Consider the following 12,237-nt stretch of genomic DNA (forward strand, 5'->3'; position numbering starts at 1 on the left):
TACTATTATTATTAAGCAATCAAAATGTGATTACAATTTTAGACTTTTTGGGCCCAGTCAAGTCATACGTGTTCCTACTCTTCATTGTTGGGAAGGTCCCAGAATGCCTGATCATGAGAGGATGAACATGATTGAAATCAACTTGCGGATGAATTGTAATTATTACATTACTACTCCACATATGGCTACTGAGGCATGAGTATCCCTGACAGGTCCCCTGTCCATCACTGAGCTCACCAATACTCTGAGTACAAAGTGGTCAGTTGACCTTTATTTTGACTCGGGGAGGAAGTGTCTGGATGAAACCCACTGAAGAACAACATCCATACAACCTCCACAAAGAAAGACCTCTAAGGCTGCAGTGTAACCACTAATCCAAGAATAGATTAAATAATCTAATAATATTTCCTCAAAATTGAAAAATAATTGAGGAATAAAGCCTTTTGTATGTCCTGACAACCACACAGGTCATTTCTGACCTTCATGAGACTGCAGTCCCTTGAGGACTGTTTTCTCAAATTGCGGCCACAAAGGTTGCCACCTCAAGTCCTTCTCAGATTCCCCTGACCTCCTCACACTGAGGAGAATTTACATACCCAGATCACCGCAAACGGCCCCAATTCAGATAAAAAACCCTCAAGAATTCCTGTGGGGAGTTGAGCGGCCGTCCGTGTCCTGGGCTTCACATACTTCTCGTGGTTGCTTTGAACTCCAGATTTACGACAATTGAGTTGAACTGCTGTTGTCCCGGTTTGGTGCTTTCTCACGGCGACATCACTTTCTACTCGCCCTTTTGATTCGGGCTCTTAAACGCGTTCTGGTTTTGTATTTGACTCTCAGCTAAAAGAGAGTCACCCGACAGAGCTGCAGCTCATGGAGGCCAACAAGAAGGGCACGAACTGCTGAATCAGGTTGGATCCTGAATGCATCTACAAGCAGAAATTCATGAACAAGCATGAGTAAAAACAGAGAAAACAGCTCCTCCCAAATCCTGTTGTGTAAGTTAAATTCATTTTGAAGATGAAATGGGATTGTCTTTCCAAGAACAATAGGCGTAATAATTGTAGAACATCTATCTATCATCCTTATTTTCCATTAAATGAGGAAATGAATTTGTATTACGGATGAAAACGGCACAAGTAACTCAAAGTAACTCAATCAAAGGAGAAAGTAAACCATCCTATTAGTTTTAAGGGGGTCAGATATCTTTTAAAATAAAATAGCCCAAGATGAATTAGTTGTAATGTGGAATAAGACAAAGGGGAAATGAGTGCTGGTATTCAATTTTACTACACAAATTGCAAAACATCTCCCATAAGCAAAACACCTCCCAGGAGATGATATCATAGACTTGTACTGTAAAAATGAAGTTTGTTCAACCCACTACCTGGTATTTTGAAATGTTGTCCCTTGCATGTTTTGAGTTAGTTGGGTTTTGGAACAAAAAGAAAAAAATAAGCGAAGAAATTCGTTGACATTTCTAAACTGGATTGCTATGACATGAGTGTCAGCTAATCAAATGCACTACACCATCACAAAGACGGGAAACCTGATCGCCTTCTTCAAACACTGACGCTTCCTCCATTCTACATTTTCCTTCTTCCCACCACGTACTTTATTTGTTGAAGCCATCTTTAGAATGTAGCTGGAATAGGGATAAAGTGCCCTCTGGTGACACCCACAGGACCATTGTGTTACTCAGTAACAATTAGAAGTAGACTTAACATTTAAATTTTTATTTTGTGGAGAGAATTAATCCGGACACCTTTCTGTATGAGTTCATCTGCACATCTGTCCAAGCTTAACACTCTTACAATTGACTGTCTGCCGGACATGCCAAAACTATAGCGTGATTAGATGAGAAGATTAAAAGTGTGAAGATCATAAAAGTGAAGGACATTAGATTGAGCAGAGGAGAGCTCTGACGATTCCTCAAAATGATCCCTGAGGAGATCAGAGGTCATTTTTCAAGATAATGTCGGTGGCGTGTCAGGTCACATGTGGATCTATTTCTCAGGCGCCCAACGGAGGCCTATTTCTCTCAGCGTTTTATTGGAAGCCACTTGCAACGCGTCGAATATTTTCCTAGAAAGCAATCTGATTAGTGGGACTGGGACAAAGGCCTCGGCGATGTCTGGAGAGCACGTAGGAGCGGAGCTTCTCTGGACGCTGAAGGGTGCCTCCATGTTTCCTACATGTCTAGAAAAATAAACAATCTGCTGTAGGTCTGCTGCAGAAATGCAAGATCAGATAGAGGGCAAGCTGCGGACTCTGGCATGCCGGGGAGGGGGAGGAATGCAGGGGAACACACGGATCATGTTTCAAGAGAGCTGGGGAAGAATAAAGCCCCACCTCAAGCATTTGAATGCAACATTATGACCACCTTAGCCATCATGTTCTGCTTAGCAGTGCTGTTTAAGTGAAGCCCTCAGATTTAAGATTTCATTTTAATTTGACTTGGAATTACAAGAAAAGCAGACTTGATAAATGCTGGAATCGTTTATCTCTCATGGTGCTTTTTACATTACTCTTTTGGGGCATGTGTGTTTGGCCATCATGCGAGAGAGAGAGAGACAGGCGTCCTCCTCCCTGGATAAATCAGACTCTCTCGGGAGGACACATGCACCAGACCAAACAAGGTTGACAATCTATTCAGTGTCAAAGGTCTCCGTGGCACGCCCACCCAGTCACTCCTGCACAAAACACCTCCCCAAAGACGACGGACTCTTGCGCGGTAGCTTCAGCTCTACTCTGAGCTCTCCATGGATGACTCAGCTTCCACTCATCCTCTTTCTGCCCTTCCGGTGTGAAGTAATATGAGTCTGGGTCATCCAGAAAATAGAATTGCTGAGCCATATACAGCTCAACAAATTAATACAAATGAGGGGGAAGTGTGCCACTATATGTGTCAATAAGCTGATCAATAAAAAAATCTGTTTTTATATTGGTCAGAGAACAGGAGTGTGAAAACCGACAACAAATCATGTTGCGGTCTGAATCATTTCCGCAAATTGTAAAATGATTAACAATCCCTTTCCCTTTCCAGAAAATTCCAATTCGACATCCCTTCAATGGAAAAGCCTAGTCTCCATGTATTATTTTAGAAAAACAATTCTTCCAGCCAAAAAGAACATAAAAGGCATCTGTGACGCGGCGGAAAGTCCCAAAGTGAACCTCAGCATCTTGATTCATTGTTGATTCATGGTTGATTCCAAGAATCCTGACGCAAAACATTCACAGAACTAGAATTTCTCAATGAAGGTTCTGTTGTGTACACATTGTGTGTGTCATTAATGCGTCTCTAAATGAATTCATTCAGGCGGTCACAGTTTCCAGACCCAGGATGAGGCCATTTAATCCACTAAAAGGATTTACACCCATGAAACCCATCCCTGTCCCCAAACATTACCAGGTTTTATTTGTAGGTCATATTTCATCTGATTAAAAAACTATTGTCACAAAAGGAAGGTCAGTGGGTCAGTGGGTTCAGTACTGCAGTCGATGTAGTACCACAGGTTGTTCATAGAGTTGCTGAAACATTCATAGAGTTGCTGATTTTAAATGCCCATTGAAATCTAAAATAGATATATGACATGTCTGTGGTAATGTCCAAACACTGTTTCACCTACAAAATATTGGTTTATGACGAAGTTTGCATTATTTGTTTAAAAATGTTATTTACTGATCAACTTTCATTGAGCGTGCACATTTTATAGTCCACATTTTATAGTGTGTACATATGTAAATTTTATTGATTTTGCTGACATAAACACTTTTTATAAGTACTAGATTAATATAGTACTACTACATTTGCTGTCTGCAGCTTGCACATGCTTTTTTGTCTTTTTTATTTTCAGTTTTCCTCTTTTTTAATTGTATTTAAATATACATAAAAATATATACATATACATATTATTATTATTATTATTATTATTATTATTATTATTATTATTAATAATAATAATAATAATAATAATAATAATAATAATAATAATAATAATAATAAACAGTATTAAGTAAAACAGGTATGCATTGAACATGGTAGCCTGATTTGGTGTCAGTATCAAACTGTTTTATTAGTTTTATTAGGTTTGGCAAGGCAAGTATCTGATGATCTCAGAAAAGGTCAGAGTTCACCGTGTTATTGCTCATCTGACCATTTCAATGAGATCATCAAGTATTCACTTCATTTTAATAACACAAACCAGGGAATATCAGGAGACGCAGGCAGGATCAACTGACGGCAGTTGTCCTCCTAAAATCATCATAGCGGTGATCTCACTGCAGCCGCCGACGAGTGTTTGCACAATGGTATTACATTGAGCCTGAACAGCGCCACACAATATTTACAATAAAGTTTGCAGAGTTGCCTGGCAGCAGAAATATACACAATGCATTAGCCCTTTAGCACTGAGCTTCACGCCGGCATTTGGGCGTGAAAGAACCACACTTGCACACAATAGCTCTCTTTCTCCAGACATTTGACATGAGAGGAACGAAGGCCAAGTGAAACAGAAAAAACCCTTCCTGCTGCTGTCAAGTGTTTCCTCCCATTCATTACAAATGATCCGGCTAAGCCTCGAACATGCACGTAAAGTGTCATTCAGGAGCACGAGTGACAAGAATGTGCATTTTGCCTCCATGTTTCTGCTTTGTTTGCATGCAGTTATATATTCTGCACACGAAATTACATTCCTATAGAGACAGGTAAATACATTCTTTCTCGCAAAATAGAATATTTCCAGTTGTGGGTTGGGACACAATGGCACAGCTTTGCAAAACGGTAGCGATAAGTTGGTTGATCCTGCCTCTGCCATATCCTAGTATGTAAATACACATCATCCTTTGTGACTTGGGCTGTGCAATGGTACTTACCTCAGCTATACCTTCTTCTTACTTATAAACTGATTTTAAGGGTAAATTTTTTTTTTCAATTCAGTCTGGTGAAATATTCTGTCTTATAAAACCAAAAAACTATATAAAACTATAAACCCCAAAAAAAAGAACTGAGAATGTGTATCAGCAGTCAGGGATCACCCTATATATCTGCAAATAACAATACATGCTAATTTAAAAAGCATCCGTATCGGGAGAACAATCCTGACAGGACATTCTGAACAGGATTATTCCACTTTTTCACACACACAATGATGGTAGATATCGCCTTGCTTAAAGTAACCTTAGCAGCGTGCAATGTTCTCTGGAGAGCAAACATCAGACAGCTCTTTACATAGGTCATGAAACACACAAGCACACACCCAAGTAAAGCCTGAGTTTTGCTCATGTGTTTGCTTGGTTCAGTCTCACCATCCAAAATAAGCAGTATCTCGACTTCAATCATCCACCACCGTGATAGTGATAATGATATGTATGTACTGATAATTTCTTGTGATACTGAAGCTCGTGTTGAGCGCAAAAACTGATTCCCATCTGTGTCTAAGTGAACATGTGTATGACTGGAATGAACTGGATTATTTTTCACTGGCTTGCTCAAAACTCCTTTTCTGCAGAAAGAACTATCAAAATACAAGGAAATACTGAAAGAGTCAGCCAGAACATTCCACTACATACACTGACTATTTGAATTACTTATAAGCAACTTATAACTTACATTAAATAAGCTTGCTACTTACAAACTTATTTAACGTTTTGGTGGCACTATAGATTGAAGAACACGTGAGTCGGCTCCTCAGTACTTGTTAGCATGTTATTCAGCATGACTATATTCCACCCTTGAATCCACCTCACAGATATCACTGTATATGTATATAACCCTATTTGCTGATCATTCACCACAAATGAAAACGTGTTTATTAATGATCAATATGTGTCTCCTGATCTAAACACAGAGTAGAGTGGGGTGCATGTAATGAAATCTGATTGATAAACTCCAAAAGTGGTGATCTTGAATCAAAATGCAAAAGTAACCTTTGCTTCGAGCAGAGCAAACGCCACAGAACCAGAGCAACCCTGTCTGTCATTGAACAGTCAGCGAAGACTGTATAGAGACTAAAACAAATCAGTGTTTAACTGACTATCACTTAATTTTCCGGAATACCGCACAGACTGAATAAATCTCCCATTACCTTGTTGGTTAAAGGTGTTGCTGCACCTCCCACCCCCCCCGCTGACTGTGTGCATATTGTGCTGATTCGGTCCTTTCCTTTTCCTCCGCTGATGACCCTTTGACTTCTGTTGGCCTGCTGAACTCACCCATATGCTCCCCTGCTGACCTGCGGGTTCATTTGGCAGAGGAGTGTCATATATCATACTTGCATCCACCCGGCGTTATTGACGGAACACAGTAATGCTGCAACACTGCGTTAGTCACAGATATAATTTCAGTCATTAAAGGGAGAGCACCACTCTGCTCTTTTGTTGAGCGGCTGCTGTTTGTCTACACCCACAATTGAAAGATTCCTCCGCAGCATTCTTTAGAGCGATGACACACGTGCGGTTGGATGAGTCAGTGGAAGATGAAGGTCCATTCATTCAGAGTTTTCACTTGGAGTGACGTTCAAAATGAGTCACTGAGTTTGGAGCCAAACATGTCCGACATCTGGGATTATTGGCAAACTGATGAAGTGAGGTGGAGGTGACAAGTGGAAGGCTTTTACTCAGCCGGCACCAGAGAGATCACAGGAGCCTTGTGTGCTTAAATGAAGGCAATGTGCTGTGGCTGGACTTAAGCGTACTTCTCTTCCATTTGAAAACAACCAATCAAACCTCGCCTGGAGCTTTCCTGAATACACTTTCACTTTCCACCTCCCCTTAGGTTCACCTCTCATTCTCTATTGACTGAGGTAGAACTATCCCACACGTGTGGCAGGAAGGTTCTTTTCTGTAAAACTAGCCATGCAATGATAACATGAATTCATTCATAAAGATAGTTTCCTGTACCATTACCTTTGCTAAATGTGAATAAAGAGCAGTGTGAAAATTATACTCCAATAAAAAGGCATCACTTATACAGGAGAAATGCCTGTTGCTTGATGAAAACTAAAGAAAAATATTTGAATTATAATCCAATAAATTCCGTTCTGTATTATTCTATTGAGGTTTCCAAACAGTTTGAGATCACTTTTTAATTGTTTGCCCAAACTAAATGAAACTCAACTCATTAAAATAATGAGTGATGACTTAATATATGCTCAAGTTTTTCGCAAACTCTGACTGACAACATAAAAGTAAAGTTGGCTCTTCATTGTATTGTGTATTGTCTGGATTCCTCCTACATAGTTCAAAAATATGTGGAGGTGTGTCGATGTGTGCGAATGTAATAATTGACCCCGAACTCTATTTTCATAATCTTTAAAACTTCAGTCTAAAAGGAGTGAAATTTTAAAAACAGGTCCCACTAAATTCATTTGATGTTGTGACGGCCTTCAAAATTTAGCGTACTGATCTTTATGTTTTGAGTTAAACAACATATTATTCTTGTTGGCTTTTATTTTAATTATTATTTTCAGTTTTTGTGGACACCTATGACTTACACAAGCAGACCCTTGAATGACAACTTAAAAACGTATGTGGAAAATAAAAATATTTGCAGGTGTATTGAATTTTATTTTTAGAACAACCTTGAGACATTTTACGTCCTGCAGGTCCCATGCAGTATCTTGGCGGCCTTGATGTGGCCCCCAGGCCTTGAGTTTGACACAATGATATGTAGACATTGACAAGCTAATTACAGCCTTTCCCTCTGTACATGTTAATTAACTTGTTGCAGCTGTTTTACAGTTGGTATACTGACACTTTATTTATGAACTTCAGCCTGAAAACACAAAAAAACAAACTACACTACTTTTCTGCCAGAACCAACAGCACGCTGGAATTCTAGGTATGCATTATGACACTCAAATAACGACAGTAGGGTGAGTGTGAGATTTAGCTTTAATACCAGATGTTCGATTTTATATATTTGTTCAAAAAATATGATCAATAGTTGTATCTCTTATAAACGCTCGATCTCTGATGTGAAGCTACTGGCAGAAAGAGCGGGTATCATAGCCTGTATTTCGAGTACAGTTCATTGCTGCACCCCTGCACAAGTTGGAGTTGGTACGTTCCACCGAGGCAGCGTCGGTTCTGCTTTGAGCCCACTGCAAATCATGAATCAGTCAAACAAACGAGGCAGGAGCAGCGAAGTTGGCGCTGACGCGAATATCGACGACAACAAGGACATGTCTGCTCGTAATATGCATAGATTCCCACATTTGTGCTGTTTCTTTGAGTAGAGGAGCTGTCTATGTCAACTCATTTCCTACCCGGACGTGGAGTTCTGGTGAATTTGGTCAGTCGTTTGAAGCCGAAGTAAAAAAAAAAAAAAAAACACTGCTCCCCTTTTCTCGAGGATGATTTTCGCCAATACTGGAAACCCCCTGAGGACCAGCTATCGCAAGCAGGTAAAGTAAAGTGTTTAAACCACACGACTGTTTGACAGCTGCTAACTATCAAAAACTGAAATGGACGCCGCAAAAACACAACTTCTTCTAGCATGCTTCGTATGGAGTTTTCCATTAGAACGACAAGAGGTTAGCAACTACATTTACTCGCGCCTGTACAATAATGACCTGTTTATTGGTCTATTTCCAACGCTTTTACATTGTATTTCAGCCTGTAAATGAGTTTAACTCGAACTCCCAAGTGAAGACGTGTAGTTAAAGTGAAGGTTAATGGATTAGTCGTGAATGAACTACACTGTATGGTAACGATAAATAACACAGTATCGTTCCGTTCATTAAAGCCAAAGATTTGAATAAGTCTATTTGCTCATGCTGTGTCCTACATGGGCGAGGCCTGTTAGTGGAAGCTGTGTGCTGTGAGCTCCAGCTCGGATATGACAGGCTCAGCTGGTCTGCTGCTGGCTGATAAGATGTCCCCCATCACTCCCACTCTCTTGTATTCTAATGTGTTCTCATGAATGGAGCCAAGAAAGGGAAGGAAGTCAGGTAAAGATGAGGCTGCAGCCTCAGTGTTACACTGTTAGAACAGCCTAATAACACAGGACCCTACATTGGACCTGCTGCTCTTGTCTTTAGGATGCTGTACAAAGTGGCTGATGAATCACATCTTGCTGAAATTGAAAATGAAACTGTCTTCATTTTCACTTTGCTTTCAGAAATTAACCGGCGTCCACGAGGCAGGCAGAATTAATGTAATTCAACAATACCACGATTCCATCAGAGCACACCGGCATCGCTTACTCAAGTTGAAGCTGGTTGAAAATAACACTACACCTCTACAAACCAGTCTAGAGAAGGTGATGAGCTAAGCCAGAAAAAGTTTACACTGGAACCACCTTGTCTTTGATTTCACTCATGCATGAAACATTTTGCAGGGTGGAAGTCCAAATATTAGCACACACGGATCCACCCTTAAGAAACATGTGTTTGTTAAGTAGTTTGGGTTAATATAAGGAATACTACGTCCTCTTTTCTATTTTATGGCATGTTTATTATGGTGTAGGCAGTTAATCATGTGAAATTAAAATGTGATACTCTGAGGAGGCATAACTTTTCTAAATATGAAGTATATTAAATTAACACGCTCCTATCTATGGTCACCATTTTTATATCACCTCAACAAATTGTGCATCCTTCTTTATTAGCAGTAAAGCAAGTTGACTGCCACACCAAACTGTTGTCACGGCTAAACAATTTTATTTGTGCTGCTCTTATCCATGGATTAACACAATACAATGTGCCTCACAATAAAAAAAATGAAACTTAAAAGATCGCAAATACAAAGACACACACACACCCATAGACATTTGGTTTGAGCATGAAAGGAGTGTAGGTGAATTCATTTGTGTGGTCATTTTTATTTCACTGTGAAACCTGCTCTACATGTGCTGCTGCACAGTGGAGGGGCCAAAAACACAATTATATGCTGTTTAATGAATTCCCCTTTCTAGCGCCCCTTTGAAGAGTCTGTCTCTTTGAATTAGGCTTTTGTATCTTTAAAAGGGTTGCTCGCAGCGTGAGGTCAATCCCTGTTCAGGTCATCAGTCATTTAACTCCGCACTGACTTTTAACTTCCTTGAACACTTTAGAGAAGGACACGCTAATAATCACTGAGGGCATTTTGGATCCTTCATTTAGCGCAAACGACGTGAGATTTCAGTGTTCAGTCTGCTACTTTAGCAGTCTCTACCTTTATTTTGTGTTTGATCTGTTGGTGTGACCATTGGTCTAATCCCTAGTCCACGCATCATCGGTGTGTCCTCACGATCTGGGAGAAAGTCCTTGTACATCCTTAAATTTGAGCCGCTTTATGTCTGCATTCTTAATGTGTATTTATCTTCACTTGTCCCTAGAATCCTGAATGACTGTTCAACAATTTTATGCAAGCCATTCCCAGAAGGGTCCGTAAGCGTGGCACATGTAAATTTTGTTTGTCACCAGCGTGCTGCTGACAAAATTAAGCACAACCCGTTTGTCAGTGAAAACATGTGAGACGAGAGAAGATCCCGCCGACTGGCGTCCAGACATGAGTTGCTCAATCATGTCAGCGCTTCATGCTTGGGATTCCATTCGCTTCCTCTCAGCTTGAGATTCCTCGGAGTGGGCGGGTTGGGGGGGATAATCTGTGTCTGATACCAAAGAAGAGGACCAGTCCCTGCAGGGGAAAAGGGTCTCAGCAGACCAGCACATCTGTCTCTTTGTAAACATGGAGCTCAAAGTTGCTCAATCGCTGAGGAATTTTCTCAGACTCCACAGACCACACTGCTACGGTTTAATTTTAAACTGCACGACTATTTAATCTACTTTTGAGGCCGTGAACTGCAGCTATTTTTAATTATTGATCGCAATCTGGGGGGTGGGTCAGTTGTGAAAATGCATCGAGATCATGGCGTCCAATAGTGTAGTGCATGATTATTCTCTGCTACACATTTTCTGGAAGAATTTTTTTTGTCTCTCAAAATGCTGTATATTCATATTGGAGAGGTAATTGCAAGACTATTTATGTGTTTGTTTATCTATGTCAAGAAAAAGAAATCAAGTTAAAAGCGCTGAAATTCCACCATTAATGTAGAAATAAATGATACACAGATGTTCACCACCACTATGTCATCCACATTAGAAGATTTGCGTCGTTGTTTCGAACAGATTAAAATGTTTAGCCTTTTAGCAAACAAGCTATTGGCAAGTGCAAAATTCTGAACATTCTGGAAGTTAATGTAAACTTGCAGCTTTTAATTGGCCATTAATGGTACATGTTTTATAACAAACCATTTCAGTTCAGGGAATAAAATACACTTTTTTCCAGTTTATTGACCAACAGTTTGCATTCCATTGTTGGATTGAAATATTAATTATTTGATCCCTGTAAATAGGTCAGCACAAGTGCTGTGAAATCTAAAAAACATATTCACTGGTTATAACCTGCTTACTAAGCATGAAAGAAGTCAAATTGGATCAGATACATATTTTCACTCCTAATATTAATTTGGGTTTGCCTGGTGTAGGAAGCTTCCATGTTATTACTTTGAGTCCAGTGTCTGACCCTAGTTCAGCTCCACTGGAACACATTAGTCAGTCCAATTGTGAACTTTGTTTTCCAATACTGTTCAACAAATTGGCTTCATTAGAGAATACATTCACCACCCTCGCTCTCATTATGCTCAGTACGTCTACACAGATTTCTATGGATTCCTGCCCTGGATGAGTAATATGAGTACAATAACTAAATATTTAGTGGAACTCAAAACTCAAGTGAGTAACAGCGGGCAACACATTTGTAACCTATTAATCGTCACTATTAAAACAGTAGTGCTTCGAAATGATGACATTTTTAATATTAAAAAGATTTTCTCGAGAAGTCAGAAAATCGGTCTACTTTTTGGTGAGCGCAGAAACAGATTGATTGTATTTCATGTTCTCTGACCCAGGAATATGAATTAATTTCTTCGTATGCTTGTAACCAAATCCGAACTTCCATTGAGTGAATAGAAAAGCGGCTGTTATGATTGACAATTGGAAGGACACTTTTTTTCTTTTATTTAAGAATGAGAAACGCTGTCAAGTAAAAATCTTTTTTTAACACCTCGATCTGAGCTGCGAGAGGAACCAAACCAGCTCTTCGTATCTATTTATCTCGGTCTGAGCTGATGGGATCTGAAACGACCAAACTGCTCGCGACTGAGGGTTAGGGTTTTATTGTCGGCCAGTCCGCCACAGATGGCTCTTTATGTTGACCCTGGAATATTTATTCATCATTCGGTGGCAGGGGGGC

At 39.9% G+C, this 12,237-nt stretch overlaps 1 protein-coding gene across 3 annotated transcripts in view; it reads left to right on the forward strand.

The window, feature by feature from the left end:
* LOC128765760 (RNA-binding motif, single-stranded-interacting protein 1) overlaps positions 1-12,237 on the forward strand; it is a 37,613-nt gene that overhangs the window by 6,345 nt on the left and 19,031 nt on the right. The window contains exon 1 of one of the 3 annotated variants that reach the window (XM_053876795.1): positions 8,090-8,405. The exons of 1 other annotated variant lie outside the window; for it this stretch is intronic. In XM_053876795.1, coding sequence (XP_053732770.1) covers positions 8,355-8,405 — 51 coding nt within the window. In that variant the 5' untranslated portion in view covers positions 8,090-8,354. Of the gene's footprint in view, positions 1-8,089; positions 8,406-9,111; positions 9,263-12,237 lie in introns of those variants that run through there. One more of the 3 variants, XM_053876797.1, reaches the window with a different exon arrangement.

The sequence above is a fragment of the Synchiropus splendidus genome, chromosome 10 (genome assembly GCF_027744825.2).
Source record: "Synchiropus splendidus isolate RoL2022-P1 chromosome 10, RoL_Sspl_1.0, whole genome shotgun sequence".
NCBI lineage: Eukaryota > Metazoa > Chordata > Actinopteri > Syngnathiformes > Callionymidae > Synchiropus > Synchiropus splendidus.